This window comes from Engystomops pustulosus, chromosome 6, assembly GCF_040894005.1.
Source record: "Engystomops pustulosus chromosome 6, aEngPut4.maternal, whole genome shotgun sequence".
Classification (NCBI taxonomy): Eukaryota; Metazoa; Chordata; class Amphibia; order Anura; family Leptodactylidae; genus Engystomops; species Engystomops pustulosus.
The window spans coordinates 59,006,402-59,026,285 of NC_092416.1; the positions used below are offsets into that span (position 1 = coordinate 59,006,402).

Sequence of the window (19,884 nt, forward strand, 5' to 3'; positions counted from 1 at the left end):
AATGTGAACATAGCCTTAGCTTTTGATGCACTATGTATGATTTATCATTCAGCATCATACACTCAGTATAAAACTGTCTTACTTTGTCTAACTTAGTAAATTTTCCCCGTTAGGTATGGGTATGCCAAGGACACCAATGAGCTACAAACCTTTCAACTAACAAAAAGTACTTCTATGCTTCAAGTAAGAACATTAATATTTTCCTCCAAATGTATTTAGGGATTGCCGTCTATCCCTCTGTTCCTCATTGTCACAATAGGGCTCATTTACTTACCCGGTCCATTCGCGATCCCACGGTGCGTTGTCCGATGTTGATTCTGAGCTTGCCGGGATGCACTAAGGTCGTGCGACCGATATCCAGCAGGTGTCGCTGCTGCGCCGAGGTCCGCCGGAGTTCACCATCCACTTCCTGGTGCATGTAAGTGTGTGTCAAGCGACACATTTAAAAAAAAATACCACGGTTTTTCCAAATCCGTCGGGTTTTCAGACGGCCACGCCCCCCGATTTCTGGTGCATGAAACCCGGCGCCGATGCAACACAATCCAAACGTGTGCGCCAAAATCCGGGGCAAAATGGCCCCAATGTGTTTTACCTCCCCACCCCTAGTACGTAGATGCACTGAGCTACATGAGTCTCGAAACACAGATTCCAACGAGCCCTCTAGTCTAAAATCTCTCATCTCTCACAGAAATTCATTCCGCTCAGCTCAATTATGCAATTAATTTGCCCATTTTCCGGCTGAAATACAGAATTAAACCTCGGTGCCGGCTTGCTCGGGTTTCATGCTGCCTTTCATTGTCACTGAAAAGCTTTTCTGAGCACAAATTCCAAAAGGTTTTCTTAATGATAGTGTTGGCTCCTGCTAACAAACTCCAATGGGTGAATGTACCAAAATGATTTCTTCTTGGATGATATTCTTATGTTGTTAGGAACAAAATATCAACTTATTAATATTAATGTTTTTGAACATGTATAAAACATGATGCCCACGGGTCCTCTTGACCTTGGCTATTTGGTAAGGTCCCTACTATTAACGCCATCTACATTGAATTCAGTTTAGTATCTCCAGTGATGTCTGCTCTTACTCTTGACCTCTCTGTACGGCACGATATTTGCCGTTTTCTTACATCCAACTCGTGTACATTGTATAAGCAATTGTTGAAGGACCTTGACCTAGATCCTCTTATGATTTTGTGCCACACTGTCAGTTTTTGCTATTCATGACTGCATTTCTTTTGCCAGCTACATAAATGTGTGACCATCTATGTGTGACCATGTGTGACAGCTAACCCGAATTACTGGAATCATATTTTTTATTGTCATGGGTAATGTCTCAAAACACAAAATCCAGGAATTTGCATTAATAGTGAAAGGGCGGCAAAAGAAGTCCACCAGTACACTGAAGGCTAAGAAAGAAATCTAAGATGTGAAACTTGGCTTTTTACAGAAACAAAGTAACAACTACAATTGCATCTGTACCAGGTTACTCCCATTGTGTGTCCTAACCAAAGTCTCCATTTTCTATGGACAACAGTCATAATTTATGTACCATAAAGAAAATGTTTTCACTTGGAGCTTTTTTGTGCAGTTATTTTTTACCAAAGATAGGAGTGGGATAACAAGGAATGTGGAATATAAAGGAAAGATGGTGCATGTTACTGCTGAAGGGCTTTCATCATAAGGGTGCGGCCTAAATTGTGACAAAAAAATGCAACATATAGCGGTGGAGTTTTCTGCACCGACTAAGGGCTCAATCACACTGACGTTCGGAGGGCATTATTTGCTGGTCACATTGTAGTGAGCACACGCGAGTTGGCCGGCCGCACCATAAAATATAAGACATGTCGTATGTTTTGGCATATTTTCCCAGCTTCCTATGGAAGGAAGAGCGCTCACCTGTGCTCACCCGGGATCCAGTCTGGGTGAGATCATTCCCGTCTGAATGAACCCTAAGACCCTTTTGATAAACCTTCTCTAGTATCTTCAAGCTCTTTTCCCTAAGGAAAACCTTATACAGTACTTCCCTAAAGGAACATTATTTTAATTATATTTACCTTAAAAAATAGCAATTCTGGAAAAACATAAAACCACTAAATAAAAACCAAGTCAAGTAAAAAACTCAACTGCTAAAACAGAATGGGAGTACAAAATGCTTTTAATGGGATCAAATATCTGTTAGAAGTGAAGGGGTTAAAAAGACTAAGTATTTCATTGGTTACATAATTGTCCTCCATTTTATCTCTGGAGACTCCTTAGCGTCTGAAATATTTACTGTGTTAGGAGCGATGCATCTGCCAATTACGGATCCGTTTTAGCAGCTGCTGCACAAAGGATTTCTTCCAAAGCCATTCAGCAATTTCCTGTACCCACAGCGCGGTCCAAAGATTGAATTATCTTCATTTATCTTCACATCCACAGCAGTCATTCAATGTTCAGAAGAATCTATGAAGAGTCTCCTTACTAACCCCACTAATCAGTAATACCCTCATAGGGGGTAATAAGAAAGATTGCACATTGTAAAATAAAGGGCATTGTCTCCCAGCTTGTTACAGAACATGGAGGAGGCTTACACTGTAAGGCTGCATTCACACACATGAATAGGGGACGTACATACAGCCGACGTAGGTACAGCCGATATACGTCCCCCATACACTTCTATGGGCTCACGGCGCCCTACGGGAGCGGTACGGTGCAGCACACGTGCGGCACTGTACCGCTCCGTAGCCTAGGAAAAGATAGGACATGTCCTATCTTTTCCCGTATTACGGCGCTGCGCCCATATATCGCTATGGAGAGGGGCGGGGGTGAGCTGCGCTCACCTCCTCCTCCTCTCCCCGCGCTGCCGTGTGCCCGCCGTGCTACGGTGCGGCGGGCACATGGCAGTGTGCATGTAGCCTTAGATAGACAATTTTCATGCTTATTTTTGTCTGTTTTGCCTGAGGGTCTGTCTTTAATATAGTTGTGACATTCCACTCAAGAACCATAAAGCTCAGGATGAACAAAGCTGCATACAATAGAAGAAGGTTTCTAAATAATTAATTTAAAAGCATCACACATAGATCAAAAACTGTGTTTATCGAGGGGGTTGAAGTTTGGACACCAGTGATCTACAACCTAGAACATCAAAATGTACCTGTATTGGAGGAACTTCAGTGATTTTGTCCACATTGGTCAGGGAAAGTGGGACATACCACAGGGCTGCCCTGTTGGTCACTCTTTTTGATCCTGCAAATAAACAAAATAAGAAATCAATAATACTCATTAATATTTTCTGTCAATATCCATTAATGTACATATTCGATTATACCACCAACTGTTTAATAAAATAGTAATAAGATTACAAGTGATCAATGAGCTCCATGCCCATACAATACTTTAAGCCCTGACATGCACATATAGGGGCTTATTTACTAAGGGTCCGCAGAACGCACTTTCTTAGGTTTTTTTTATATTTCCCTATATTTGCCCCACTGTGATAGCTGTTCAGAAAGGGATTGTGCAGCAGGGATCGGATTTTGGCGGAATGACACCGGCTTTCATGCGTCAGAAATCGGGGGGCGGGCCGTCGAACGATCCAACAGATTCGGACTGAGCAAGGAATTTAACTTTAAAATTGTGTCGCAAGACATGCACTTTCATACACCAGGAAGAAGAAGGTGAACTCCGGCGGACCTGATCGGGGAATCGACACATGCTGGAAATCTAAGTGAATCGTGGCACGATGCATTCCAGTCGTACATTTCGGATTGGGGAACGCGCCTGGGAGTGGTAAATAAATGTGCCCCATATACTCTATCCACCACTGATTGATATAGCATTTGCCTACCCTTTGTTTGAAAATGTACTCCAGAGCTGCACTCACTATTCTGCTGGTGGAATCACTGTGTACATATACATTACATTAAACATCCTGTACTGTGGCTGTACTGTCCTGTAGTGTGTGGCTAATTTATGAAAAGATGTAGGCCTGAAGTCAATTGTAACGATCTTTCACCCCAGTGAAGTTTTCTTTTACACAAATTTGTTTTGATATTAAGCGTCAATATACAACATCTTGGGAGGAAAGCTATCCTTGCATCTGGAATCTCCACTGCAGTTGGATGTTACTCACTCCTCAGATCCTAGCCCCCACCTGTGTGCTCCTTCACAGAGCTCACAGCCTGGTGAGATTACATCAGTGGGGGTGGGAGGAGCTGTACAGGAGCACAAAGGTGGGGGCTAGGTTCTCAGGACTGAGTAACACAGACAAGTCAAATGTTGTTTTTTTAAATGCATCCAAACCAAATCCCACCCCAGGATTTTGTCAGGATGCAAAGGTAAGTAATAACAGACAATTATATTGTAATGCAAATGCTTAAAAAAGGCACAGAGGCATTTTTGCACTGCAAGTGTGATGGGCTTCTGCAACCTGTCTTTAGTGAAAATGAGGTCCCTTTTAGATGATCATCATAAAAAAACACTGCTCACTACTGACAGTATGAGAGAAGATTACCATAACACGTGCCTCCAGCCCCAGCTCCTCCTCTCTGACCAAACACAGATTACAAATGGACAGATACTGGGACTGATATCACCGCAAGCGTGTGGTCTAGAGAAAAAAATCCCGTGAATCTGGATAGCATCCCCTACAGAATTACATAATCCTCTTTACATGTGTAAGGTGGTGAAAAGTTCTCTTTAAGCCCCCACTAGTCAGAAGAATAGGGGTCCTTTTCCCATGAACTGAGGAGTCAGCAGGTCAAGCATGCGTTCTACCTCTTCATACTCTGTATATGTAAGCTCTAGAAATAGCCCCATACAGTGCTCGGTCATTCATCCTTTACGAGTGTGCTGAAGTTAGCCGAGTGCTACTCTTGGACTATTCTCAGCTCTCCCATTTTGACCTACAGCTTCATTGCTTAGTGTTTGGACCCCCCACCAATCAGGTTGCTATCCCTATTCTTTGGATAGGCAATAATGATTGTATCTGGAACAAACTCTTTAAAGGGTATCTACCACCAGGAGGAAGGAATGTATGAAAATGAGCCTGGGGGCTCCAGGCTCCATAGGTGTTAATGAAGATTGTAGCCCATGTGTGGCTCATTTCCATACAGTCTTTCACCATGGTGGTAGATGTCCTCTAAAGTAGAATAAAAATTCTTTGGAGAAAAAAAGTATCTGCTGGTCACAGATTACATGGTAACCTTATGCTGGATTATCAAATATGCAGATTTGCAATGATTTTCCAATCTACAACATAAGCATGCAGTATACATACAGAACAAGGCAAGCTCTGCTCCAGAACACCAACTCCTATCCTAAGCCTCCAGAGTGTCATTATACGGCTATAGCAATTCAAGTACCTGGGCACTGTACCCTAGGTCTTAGATGGCACATTTATTAAATCTGCACTGCTCGCTAAAGTTTTAATTAAAATTCAATTGGAAATTTAGATTAAACAGGAATGTCCCTTGACAGTATAATAAAAAGAGCTAATTAACTCATCTGCTAACATAGGAATTAAATCATATCATAAGCATCCTTTCTTGCTTTCCATGGTTTGTGTTAGTTCGGGGGTGAAATGGACACTGTCCAGCGATTGTGAGGATGTAACAAACCAAATGCAACTGAAATCTGGTAGAAATCACTTGTATCATGACCAGTGCTATTACAAAGTGGTCAACTAGATACCACTCTCTCCTAGGATAATCTGGCAAAAAGTTTAGCCCTATTTTCCACATACAGCAATATTTCATGCTCCAATTTCATTTTAAGCCTTGCTTGTATATCACCAAAGCTCCATACTGAAATATAAACCTGACCTTTTGTGGCCAGATTTCCACAAAGATGTGTCAACTTGCACCAGATGACCACAGTAGACAATGGGGCACATTTACTAAGGGTCCGTCAGACGCATTTCGGTCGGGTTTCGTGGTTTTTTTCCGATTTGCCCTGAATTGCACCGGGTTTTTGGCGCACGCGATTGGATTGTGGCACATTGGCGCCTGCTTGCATGCGTCACAAATCGGGGGGCATAGACGTCGGACAACACAACTGATTCGGACAATTTAAAAACCAAATTGTGTCGCAAGATCTGCACCCTCAGCGGGGTGAGCGACACATGAAGGATATTGGACGCACGATCTTAGTGAATCGCGGCAGCTCTGAATCCTCGTTGGACATTCTGAATCGGCGGCGGCAACGGGATGGGTAAGTAAATGTGCCTCAATGTCTGCCCAATACGGAAAAGGCCTTCGCTGTGAGTAGTAATTTGCAGTAATAAAGTAATTTCTTTATAAAAATGAGGGAAAGCCGAGGCATTGATGCTTAACAGTTGGAGTCATTTGAAATCGATTTGGCTTTTAGTCAGATTTAGGATAGATTCACACAATGAAATGCATTTTGGCCATTGGCTAGCTGTTGTTTTTAATGGTTGGCACAGGGTCCCTTGTATTTTAATGGGAACACACTCACAGATGTGGTTTCCATAGCCCGATGTGTGAGCCAATAGCCCGGTCTTCAAATTTTGGAGCAGGTACTAATCCTTCCCATGATTGTGTCCCTGGCAGTCCTCTTCTTCTGTCATGAACGTGAGAGTGGGCCTCATTAGCCAATGACACAGGCTGCGGACAATAGACCACGCTTTGTACATGTTTGTGTGCAGGCAGCCTTCAGTGGATTTTGTTGCACTAGATTATACACATGACTGATTTTCGCTCAAGTCTGAGGAAAGATGTGAAACACTATTTTCTGTTCAAGCTTTTTAAAAGTCATTCAAAGGGGATACGAAAATATCTACAAACATATTTTGGGAACTATGCACAGAATCAATAAAGGAGGTGCCATGAATTTATCTCATGACACAAACAATTTGCATAACATTATTCGCTTCTTCGCCGTATACAGATTTGTAAGATGTCAGCAGTCATGAAGAAAAAAAGCTATTAATATAATATATAACAATTTATGCTAAACTATACTATAGCGCGGCAATATGAAATGCGCATAGGACAAGGATGTACAAAATGTGTGGGGGGTGGGGAAGCGGGCGCTGCCAGAGGCTATGCTTGCTTGATATTTTCAGACTTGATAAAGAGCTGCTGTCAGGATTACCATGTATTAAATTAAGCCGTAAAACTTCTATCTAGAAGCGCAATTATTAATAGAAATAATGAGAGCACAAAGCAGCAGGATGATGACCTAAGGCCTGGTACACAAGTAATGAAAATGTGACCTGGGCCTCCCACACTTCTATAGGCGAGAAGACAGATACATATGTAGATAGAAATGATGTATAATAAATGGATAGATAGATGAATATGAGATAGTTAGATTGATACATAGAAAGATAGTGTGTATTTAAGATAGAGCTATGATATAAATAGATACTGTAGCTGCAGAATGGAAACACTTTGATCATGTGATCTAGGCTTTTTTTTTATGCCAAAGAGTATTATTTTCATACCAGGAAAAAAGGTGTTTTTTCCTAGTATCTCCACCATCGGATGTTACCATAGTGATCAGATTCTTCGGTAAGACATTTATCCTGACCTCTCTTTGACAGACATCTGCATTTAAGTCTCCAATTTACAAGAATATCTTACTGACTCATATGACGGCTTCTCCTGCAATAAATCCGCTTGTTTTATTCATCTGCAGCTGAGGCCACCCACAGTCCCCTGATAGGGAAGTAATAGGAGTAGTAAGTTATTGTCCTGTCATAATTTCATAGGGGGAATCATTCAAGTGAGGAACAGAGTAGAGTGTAATAAATATTGATTCTTCATGTACAAAATTCAATGGAGAAATTGTAAATTTTATTACATACAAGTATGGGCTAGAATTAAAAAGGATAAAGAACCTGTGCCGATCTAATACTGCTGAGAGCTGAGGGTTTTCCGCAGTAATAAGTAGTCTAGACAATCCTCAGCAGCATTACAAATCCTTCTCCTCTTCTGACACACACACACTTTTCATGTCCACAAACATTTCATATTCTGTAGGTACTGCACTCTCTAACTGAAAATGTTAATGGGACACAATCTTCCTAGCACTCTTTATGGTGCTCCGAGGAAATTTATGGAACTCTCCAACCTGCTACCATCTACGAAGTATCTTCGGCAAAGTCGTACCATTTATTGAGAAAAGTTTGGTTGCATTTAGTTTGTGCATTTCAGCTAATAAAGATTTGGGCTTGGACTCTCCAACTCTAATTTTAATGAGTTAGAATTTGTTTTCATTAACAATTCATACTAAAACACAAAAGACTTTTGTATTTATATTATTATTTAGTTGAAAGGAAATACAATTACCGGTAATTACAATTTTTTTTTTTTCAGAAATCATCACGGCACTGGAGAGAGGGGCCGCCCCAGGGTCAGGAAAACCTTAAAGCTCTACACCTCCTTCCATGCCTCAGTGGATTTCAAAGACTGTGTGAGACTTTAACGTTTTATTAGCACACATATACACAACTATTTACAATATGTATTTTTTATTTTCACCCGTGACGGTGAGAGCAAAGGAAAAAGTGAATATCACCAAGGAAAACACCAGGACAGGTAATTCCATGGTGCTGTCATGGTTCTAGAAAATACAATTACTGGAAAGTAAATTACCAATTTTCACATTTCACCACAACAGCACCATCACCGGAGAAAATAACAGAGAAAAGTCAATTCCTGTGCCCCTACCACTTCTAATCTATAGTACTTAAAAAGGTGTGTGGTGAAGACCAGGTTGCTGCTTGGCATATCTGACTCACATACTCATCTCTACATTCAGCCCAAGTGAAGGAAATTGCCATGGTGAAATGGGCTTTAAATGGAACCTGTCACCAGGAGACCCATTTTAGCACTCCCCCAGTCCCCACAGAGCATAGTACATACACTGCCAAAATGTTTTTGTATAAAAAATTGGTTTTACAGAAAAAAAGATATGTTATTTTGTACCTTTCATTAGCATCTGCTGTGTGACTAAGCAGTTGCCAAAAGGGAGGGTCTGGAAAGGAGCAGTTCCCCCCCATCCTTGGGGAACAGCTTCTCCATGTGACCTTTTCAAATATATGAAAACACCCATCACTTGGCTTAGCGACGCCCCCTGCTCCTCTACAGCCAATCCCGAGTGTGGGGAGTTATTCATATATTTGAAAAGGTCACATGTTTCCCAAGGGTGGGGGGGGAACTGCTCCTTTCCAGACCCTCCCATTAGGCAACTGCCTAGTCACACAGCAGATGCTAATGAAAGGTACAATATAACATATCTTTTTTTTCTGTAAAACCAATTTTTTATACAAAAACACTTTGGCAGCGTATGTACTATGCTCTGTGGGGACTGGGGGAGTGCTAAAATGGGTCTCCTGGTGACAGGTTCCCTTTAAACCCTTCTGGCACTGGTTAGTCAGCAGCTGCATAAGCCGATGCAATGGCCATCTTGATCCACCTGGAAATAGAAGCTGGAGAGGCTTTCCTACCTCGATTCTTTACTCCATACTGTACAAATAGGCTGATTTCCTCCAACCTGCTGTCCTATCCAGATATCCTATTACAGGTCTCCTGACATCTAGTTTATAAAACTCTTCTCACCATCTGAGACTGGATTAGCACAAAAGGATGGTAACCTAATCTCTTTGGACCTATGGAATTTTATCTCACAATAGGGTGCTCTACAAGATAAGGCAGAAATCTTGTGTATCCTCCTAGCATATGTGATGGCAACTATAAAATATTGCTAATTGTTAGACATTTGTCTGGAATTTCTCCGAAAGGTTCAAATTATCCTTAATCAGAGAATTTAGGACCAACGTAAGTCCTAAGGAGGTACCAAGTTTCTTCTAAAGAGTATCATCCAGGAGGCCGCTATTTTAGCTATATTAGGAAGTTCTAGCTCTATGTCCTGAAACTGACAAAATCTGTTAAAAGCTCTCCTGATTCGGTAGTATATTTGTGATGTTACCATCTTCGAACCTTTATGCAAGATAGAAATTACATTATGGGAAAGGCCCTTTTTAAGTAAGATCAGCCTTTCAAATTCCAGGCAGTCAGATGAAAGAGTCTGGATTATCGGCCCTTGAGACGATCCCCGAGAATCTCCGGTAGGATCCAAGTGTCTGAGATTGACAATTCTCTCAGTGTAGACCATGCCCGTCTGAACCAGAATGGGGCTATGAGGACTATTCTGGCCTGATCTTGCCTTATCTTTAGAATTCTCTGAATCAATATCAGAGGAGGGAATGCATAGGCTAGACTGAATTTCTATGCCACTGATAGGGCATCCAGAGCCCAAGGCTGATCTTTCCGATTCAGGGAACAGAATTTCCTGACCTGTCTGTTTCCACGTGTGGCAAAAGGCTGATTTCTTTAACCTCCCCATAGGAGAGTTTTCATTGTGAAAACCTTCCTGTTGAGGCATCAGGACACTTGATTTAACTGATGGCAGCTGAGGAAGTCTGCACTTTTGTTCTGTTTTCCACTCATGTGTACTGCTGATATATAATTTAGGCGAACTATTTCTTTTCAGTATTTAGGAACTCAGGTCATGTTGGAGTTGGGTAGATATATTGAATTAAATCTGCTTCCTGTGGTAGGGAAAATTCAGGCAGAAAATTTCATGCTGGGTGAATTTTCAAGAGCAGACAGAATAGTGATAATAAAATCCTCCCTCAGTTGTTGTATCCATAGAGGGTATGTCCAGTTTGGATAGTGGGAAAGATTTTCAAGACAACTGAAGAATGCTTAGGGACTTAGTTTGGGGTAAAAAGAAAGCATGTTTGGAACTTAAAGGGGTATTCTCATCAGGGCATTTACATTTAATTAAATTCATTTGCCATATGTAAACTTTTCTTTAATTGGATGTTATTAAAAAAAATGTTCCTGTGTGAAGATAATTTCTCATAAATGTAGCCATGTTGACCCTTAGAAACGAGAAGGCTTCCTCGGATACGACCACCTCACACTCTGGCTGCGGTGGCCAGACATGCGCTAATGAGCTCTGCCTGACCTCCTGGATTCAGCGATCATTACCAAAGGACGGCTGTGGGACATGAAGTAACTCCCTTACATTTCGTATACAAAAACAATTTGTTTCTTTGTGCAATCCCTCCAGCAGAGGTGGCCGTATCCGAGGAAGCTATCTCGTTTCTAAGGGACCATATCACTACATTTATGAGAAATTATCTTCACACAGTGAAGATAGTATAATTAAAATTTTCCTGAATTTTTGACTATTATAGAAAAAAAGAGTTTAGAGGAAGTAATTTTTCCGTCCATGATGAAATGGGTAACATATGTGGGTACTCTGTCTGAGAAGAATTGGTCTTTTTGTTATCGTGGAATAATTCTTGCTTCTGAGTGTTAGGACCATTGGATTGAACATCATACCTCAGTTACATTGGACTCCACTTTTTACAGTTATATGAAAGGAAATTACATTGTGGGGGGATGGGGGTCGAGGGAGGCTATTATAATGTGTTTACTGTTTTGTAAGATTGGATTGTGTCATTTTTTTGGATACATATGTAATTTTTTAAAAATCTTAATAAAAAGATGTATTAAACAAAAACAATTTATGCTATCTGTTTATGTAACGTCTGGAGAATTTGGAAAGCCAAAAAGCCTGTTTCCACAGCAATTGAGGAAAAATATGGTGTGATCTCTTTTAATATCTTTTCTTTACCAACACTGCAGGTTAGCAAAAGGTGATGCCCTATATAGCATCTAGGTCGCATCTAGAAACCCTCATCTTGTTACACATCAAAAAATGTGACATATTTCATATTTCGGCTACATGCTTTTCCCAATACCTCCATCCAGGTCTCTGCTGGTGCTGTATCAATGGCAACAGGGAGCAATTAACTCCCAAATCACTGTTACAAATGTTACTGTTAGAAATTACTACTGTTAACATCATGTTTAGTATGTAGGAAGCAAGATGGAAGACCAATTTTGTAGGATGCTGACATGGCAAGATATTAACATAAATCTTTTTAAAGGCATTGTAAAGCACTTGGTCATAAAAGGGCAATAGCAAACACCTAACCATCCACCTGTCATAACAGGCAGGGGCAAAGGGGTGGCTTCTGGAATCCTAAGTAGGTTAAAGAGTCAGTGTAGATATTGGTCATTCTTTGGAAATCCCTCTCAGATGTATTGGCCACTTATTTCTGCTTCCCAAGGCACCACACCTAAAACGTCACATAATGTAGGAAGTTCAGTTTTTATCCCTTTAATTTTATCAAACTTTTTTTTCTTGCTTTGTATGAATATGTCTGTTTGTTTTACGTTACCCCTTTGTATGATAACCCCTTTGTAAGCACTGTCCTTTTTTATATTAAATCTTCAATTAAAAAAGAGCCGTCTAGTGTTCTAACAATTTCATAAACTCAAAAGGGATGCTAAATTGATTAACAGTTCTAGTAGTGAGTGTTCTATATTTGAGCATAGTCTAATGCAAGGGGTCTTGTCCATCTATATAGGACAAGTGGTGGCAGCTAAAATAGAAAACCATCCAGTGTGACCCTTCAGGATCCCTTCCTGAACCCAAGTCCATGATCCTGACATTCACCTATTTATTTCTATAAAAGTTAGTGGTACAGAGGTGACAGAAAAAATAGAGCACACTGAAATTTGTTTCTCACGATCTGCATACCTGTTAAAAAAAAAGACAGTTGAATAGCCACATAAAAAACAATTGGTGAGTATGCTATCCGCAAAAATCATGGATAGTACATGGACGTGTAATCCGCTTGCCTGGAAGAGCCCTAAATCATATCCTGTCTATTGTCCCTGGAAACTAATTTATTGGTTACCGTTATAACGATACGTGTTCCGGTTCTTTACATATGGATTCACACTAGCAGCCATTATATTATCCATACGCCATTATATTCTCTGTAAGCCACTGTACACAGTATAAATTTCAGCAAAAGATAAAAAAACAGCAAGAGATCAGCATTAGCGTGGAATAAAGTAGGGGGATGATTTTCCTGGGAGTGTGGATCCTCCTGTTTTACAGCTCTATCACTGCCAAATCCGACGCATTAAAATGCAATTATACATTATGTGAAAAGTACAAGAAAATAATATGGAAAATATTTCTAGTGCACTTTGACTAAGAGCGGATCTGACAACATGCTTTTGGGAATAAGAATTACCATTGGACCTTAATAAAACTATCCTGACAGGCCGGTTGTCATAGCAACCATGAGCCATGTCTCTTTCCTTCGGCCTAAGTGAACAAAGCATGGTTTATTAGGAGGCTTAATTTTATTGTAGTCTGCAAACTACTTGTAAGGAGTATATTTGCACACAGTTATTGCCATGTGTCTCTGCGAGGTCATTGACCGTTCCCCAAGAATAGACCATGTACAACTCTATGAATGTCAGCTGTAGCTCAGAATCTTAGCAAGACACTTTCCCCTCTTAGTTGCTTATTCTACCTTTATCATCAGTTAAACAAAGGTCCGATATGTGGAAATACGCCTGCGCCTTGGAGAGGAGGACCCCATGGAGAGCTATGACCCCTCCCCTCTCCATAGCAATTCATTAAGTACAGGCTGTAACATGGGGAAAGATAGGATGTGTGCAGCACCATAACGCTCCGTGCACCCATTGCTGTCTATATGCCCCCCATCACTCGTGTGAATGCGCCCTAACTCTGGCAGGAATAGGACCTGCTCTATCTTTTATGTCTTATGCAGTCGGCTCATACACGCGCCCATGGAATCCAAAGCCATGTTCATTAACCCATAGGAGTAAATGGGGATATATGCTAGTGGCTGAAACAACTGCTAGCACAAGTCCTCGTTTCACATTCTTCTACATGCAGCGATATACATTTGAGGGGAGCCCATGGTATGCACAGACGCTCCGGAGACCCAGGAGGAACCTCTCAATGAAAAACTGATGTCTAGCAACTTCCAATGTGGGTTAAGGTATTTTATTTATTATTAAAACTTTTTGAATGCAGGCATCAAGAAATACTTGTGGCACAATTGAAAAAGATGACAAGTATTTCTTAATGCCTGTATTTAAGAAGTTTTAATTATAAAGAAAAGACTTTTGGACACTAGTTATAACCCATAGAAAAATGTATTATTGGTCCAAACCCATATTTGCAGTCAGCATGGTGACCATTTCATCTTCCAAATTAGTTATCAATTATCTTTCCCTGGGTCTGTTTTCTTCTATATAAAAACTGATGTCCCTAGGGTTTAATTTACAGGTAACAACATTTTTTTCAACCTTCTTAATCTCATTAGCGGCCAGATCCACAAACTAAACAGCAGAAATGAAACAACTGCACCGCGTTCACCATCTGTCATTGGCTCAAAATCTCAGGAGAAGAAAAGCCGTCTCCCACTGCCCAAGAGAGTTCCCACTGTGGTAAGCGGGAGATGTCACATGAGGCTCCTCAGTTTTCTGATTAAATTGTGCATTTTATGAGGGATTAAAACTGAAGATATGAAATTGAAAATGAGTTTACAGTTCTATTTTTACAGATTTATATAAAAAAAGAAGATCACATTTTAATATATAAACTGTTTGTTTCACAATACAAAATGCCACCATTTTATCAGCATTAAGTGTGCATTGGTTTAAATTTTATCATGCTTTTTGTGCACTCTACCGCCTTAAAGGGGTTTTCCCACCAAGCAAGTAGCCGTCTCATTTTGCACAGTGACAAGGGTTCCGACGGACATACTTGGGACCCCGCCAGACCCCCCATTCTCATGATCTGTGGGGGTATCATCACTGAGACCCCCACCAATCAGCTAAACTTGTTTGCTGGGAAAACCCATTTAAATTATGTCTAATAGAATTTTAAAGTATCAATTTGTATCTCATTTGGTTCATCCACACCACAGCTGTATGTGCCAAATGGGTCATGGATGGGGCCACTTTCTAATATTTTGCTAAAATAAAAACCACAATGTACAACATTAACATTAAAGGGGTTATCTCCAAACACTTAACAGAATGTGCTCAATGTTGAGACCAACTGATTGTCCAAGATCCTCGTCCCAGCACAACTTCTGATTCTACACGATTGATAATGCTTCCTCCAGCCCGATAGTTGAACATCTATTCATGTAATGCAAGTGATCCAAAAAGAGAACTAACAACAGATTGTTTCTTGTTTCTGGCAAATACCTGGAAGGGATCTTCTTAGAACTCCTTTAAATTCTTTTCTTTCGGTTTCTAGCATAATCAGTTAAGAACAATTGACCGATACATGAAGATAGAAACATCTAATAAGTAGCAGCGCACACTGGGAAGAATAGCATGCGATTGGTCAAACAGAAGAAAAAGAACTGGTTCAATATAGAGATTTCCAGTAATCGTGTTTTCTGCCAGAAGGTGTCAACACGTGTAATGGCAAAGAGAGTATGATGTATTGTGACAAAGGAAAGACAGAAATGCAATAAACAAAGCTGACAAAAACAAATGTTCTAAGTAAAATACATCTTTACCACGTTCTGTACAAAATACACTAAGTGGAATTGAATGAGGCTTTTATCCTTCCTTCTCCTCTTTCAGTAAAGGATGAATATAAAGAAAATGCTAAAATGGTATATAGATTTCTTTAATGGCTTCTATAAGTGAATAAAGACAGAGTTTTGTCAATATAAAGGGAAACTCAATTGCAAATGTGTATAATGCAGTCTCTTAAAGAATACTGTAATACAGCAGGTGTGGACCTTGGTAGGCCACTAAACGGATTTGATATGGGACTACTCCTGACGGCAATGTCTTGGTGGCTACTTAGTGCGGTTTCAACCTGCGTTCAAAGAATAATTACTAATACATATGGTTTAATGATGACTGATGGATCAAGAGACTTCAGTGCAGCAACTAAGGGACAAGCAGGGACATGGTCAAAAAAGAGGCAGAGGTCAAAGTGCGAAAGCAAGATCAAGTTTAAACAGCAATCTAAGAAGAGGGGAAGAGGGTCAGTGCAGACAAAACGGATAAGTTAACAAAGAAAACTGTGAGAATGAGAACACCAACACAACTTCTACTCGTCAAGTGCACAAGGAAGCTAATTTGAATAAAGCTAAAAATGTTGCAACTAGATGATTGCGCATTGTTTGGTCCCAGAACATTAGGACAAGTTCTACTGATAATCCTTTAACCAGCCAGGTAGCTGAATAGAAAGTCAGGTAATACAAGTGATCCACAAGGTGAGCTCATGACATACTGGCTGTTGATTGTGGCAAATACCTTTAAGGTATCATCTTACAACCCCTGTAAATCCTTTTCTTTGGGTTTCTAATAAAATTACCCAGAATCAAGAAGCAACCAAAAAAAAAACACGGTTCAATGTACAAGGTTGTGGTCAGAAAAGAGGCTAGGCAAGATCAATCTTAAGGGTGCAGTCACACGTTGTGTCTAACACATGCATTTAAAACAGCTGAAGAGAGATTTGCACTTCCAAAACGCAACTGCTATAACTTGCGTTAACACAAGTATTAACATTTACATGTTAACAGTGTTAACAGATGTTTAATTAGGTAAATCTACAGCTGTTGCAATGCATTTTGCATGGGTTAGACATCATGTTAACGGTTGCTTTTTGTAGACGCAAATGTTAACAGCTTTTTAGTTATCTGGTGGAATGCATGCGTTAGACGCAACGTGTGACTGCACCCTAAAATCCAGGGAGAGGTCAATCTAGAAAGAATTGGTGCACCAATAGGATAGACACTCCCCCTGTGTGCAGCAGGAAGCTAATTTGCATAAACTGAAGTTTCTCTTACACAACAGATTGCTGGGAACCAGAAAAGATATGCCTGGGAAGCTTATGATGTATCCTACACAATGTTGTTTTACTTCTAGGGTAATAGCAATGCTAGATGACTCCCATTAAATTGGTCCAATATGGCATGCCATGACTGGTTACATTATATCATACCAGGTCAAGGAATCAAAAAAAGATGCTACACAGTATGGGAGAGATGCCCCTGCCATGCTCCCCGTGTCTGGCCAGATACACAGAGGCTTAGATACCTCAGTGAATCGGTGAGTGGGGTGGCCAAAAGGCAACACTGCTCCAGGTCCGACCTTCTGTTTGTCCACATGGCGTGGAGGTGGCATAGCTGCTGTAAGAATTCTTCACTGCTTCACAGAAAACTGGAGTAGCAGTGATAAATCTCCCCCTATCTGCCTGGCGTAGAATAAACAAGCCGCAGCCTCCTGTCCCGATAGATAAAGAGGCGGTATGCCGCTGCGACTATGCGAATGTCCCCCTAAAACTCTAGAAAACATAAGAACTACATAATGGTCCCATCAGACAGGAGGGGCTGAAATCATTACAATATAATTGTGTTTTACAGTTTTTGGATCTGAACTATGATGATAAAATACATTGGGGGAAAGGGCTGGCAGTACCCATAGCACCTGATAGATACCTAGCTCCTCGCTACACTATGAATGATGGTATACAACACAAAATAACCAACGTAAACGAAGGAAAAAGGAAAAACTGTAAGCTATATGAAATAATATAGTCTTTATTAGTACATATACAAAGATAAAAATAGGAACAACAATGAAAGGAGATTAAAAACAAGGGAACAATGCATGTGAACATAAAGTGAATGTATAAGACAAATGGAAGTCACAGGTGGAAAGGTAATAAAGAACATCGGCAACCAAGACAGCAATAGTGAATGGCACAGAATAACTGTGCAACAATGCAGAATATGAGTCTAAGCCATAGTTACCATACCACAACTGAGAACATGCACCGCCTGACCCCCCTGCATGTTCTCAGTTGTGGTATGGTAACTATGGCTTAGACTCATATTCTGCATTGTTGCACAGTTAGGCCTCTTGCACACTAGCGTTGCGTTTCACGTGCGTGTGCAATGCGTGAAAAACTGACGTTTTTGCTGCGTTTTTGTTGCATTTTTCCTTGGAGTAATTTGCGTTTTTTTTGCGTTTTCGGCGCATTTTTGACGCGCGATTCAATGGGAGACTCGAGCATATTTCAAAGGGACCATGGTTTGGGATTAAAATGTGTTATTTAATTGAAAAATAATGTCTTCTGATAATTTGCAAACATCGGCGATCTATTCTTCACTGTTCCGCACGTATATTATCTCCCGACAATTTAGCAGATGTGAAGAACAGTGAAGAATAGAATAAAAACATTGTACACAGTGAACACACTGAACACAGGATCATTTAAGATAAAAACACAGTGCAGAACACAGTGCAGAATAGATTACAGATGTTCGGCACATCTGCTTACTTGTCGGGAGATACGCGCGGAACGGCGCGAACAAAATAGCATGTGAAGAACAATATATATGTGTGTGAAGAACAAATTGCAGATGTTTAAATACATCTGCAATGTGTTCTTCACACATATATATTGTTCTTCACATGCTATTTTGTTCGCACCGTTCCGCGCGTATCTCCCGACAAGTAAGCAGATGTGCCGAACATCTGTAATCTATTCTGCACTGTGTTCTGCACTGTGTTTTTATCTTAAATGATCCTGTGGTCACTGTGTTCACTGTGTACAATGATTTTATTCTATTCTTCACTGTTCTTCATTGTGTTTTTTTAATTAAATGCTCGATCGCGAGCAGGGGAAATACTGTTATTCTGGTCACCTAGCAACCCTTACGTTTAAAACGCATTGCACTCGCATTGCACTTGCAATGATTGCGAGTGCAATGCGTTCTTGATGCATCTCCATAGACTTGAATGGGGCGTGAAAAACGCGCGTGACCCGCAAAAATAGAGCATGCTGCGATTTTGACGCGCGTGCAAACGAACGCAAGCACGCGCGTTAAAAACCACGCTAATGGAGAAAGACCCATTGAATACAATGGGACAGAGTGCAATGCGAGTTCTGAGCGTCAAATGCACGCGCAGAACTCGCGCGTGAAAAACGCCAGTGGAGAAGGGGCCTTATTCTGTGCCATTCACTATTGCTGTCTTGGTTGCCGATGTTCTTTATTACCTTTCCACCTGTGACTTCCATTTGTCTTATACATTCACTTTATGTTCACATGCATTGTTCCCTTGTTTTTAATCTCCTTTCATTGTTGTTCCTATTTTTATCTTTGTATATGTACTAATAAAGACTATATTATTTCATATAGCTTACAGTTTTTCCTTTTTCCTTCGTTTACGTTGGTTATTTTGTGTTGTATGGTATTCTGAGCGGGGATAACGCATATATATGCATTACTTATATTGCCCATATCCCCTAACTCTATACTATAATAGTATTTACTATGAATGATGGGTAATAGAAGCCAGAAACAAAACTGCAATATAAAGAAGAAGTAATTAAAAAGAGACAAACTGGGTATCGATTACACCATGCAAGTCTGATACACGAACTTCAAAATCACTCAACCCTGAAGTTTGTTACCAAGGAAACCGCGCCTTCAAATAGTCATACATCTGGCAGGAGACGGCACAGAAATGATGTAAATATAAGCCGTGGACCTAGATATTACAGCTATCCATTTTTCAAAAAATTTGTCAGCACACAGCCTGTCAAACAGTATTTGGGATTTATGTTATTATGTTTGGGATTGCTTCATAAAAAACTTTGGAACTACGGTATATGGTTATAAAATAGAAAACCTCATGAATCTCCCTGAGGCTGAGATATGATTACTTGAAGTTTGGGCTGCACTGCTGAGAGATGACAAAATGGTCCCTTCTACTTTTTATCCCCCAAATAAGTCACTTTCCTCACATTTATACATGTTCTTGCCACACTTTTCCTACGAACTGAAGTCAGGCTCTATGCACAGGATAGGGCCTAACGTGCTGATCAGTGGGAGACCGCCACAGATCGCGAAAACGTTGTGGTCTCGCTGCTCCTCAGACTAATGGAGCAGACGGCCACGCATGACCTCTCTGCTCCATTAATTTCTAT

General features: G+C 40.5%; 1 protein-coding gene across 8 annotated transcripts in view; it reads right to left on the reverse strand.

The window, feature by feature from the left end:
* The window catches only part of ACOT7 (acyl-CoA thioesterase 7), a 145,425-nt gene that overhangs the window by 77,192 nt on the left and 48,349 nt on the right, over positions 1 to 19,884 (reverse strand). For all 8 annotated transcript variants that reach the window (XM_072156248.1, XM_072156246.1, XM_072156245.1 and 5 more), the window contains one exon: positions 3,134 to 3,225. In XM_072156248.1, coding sequence (XP_072012349.1) covers positions 3,134 to 3,225 — 92 coding nt within the window. The remainder of the gene's footprint in view (positions 1 to 3,133; positions 3,226 to 19,884) is intronic.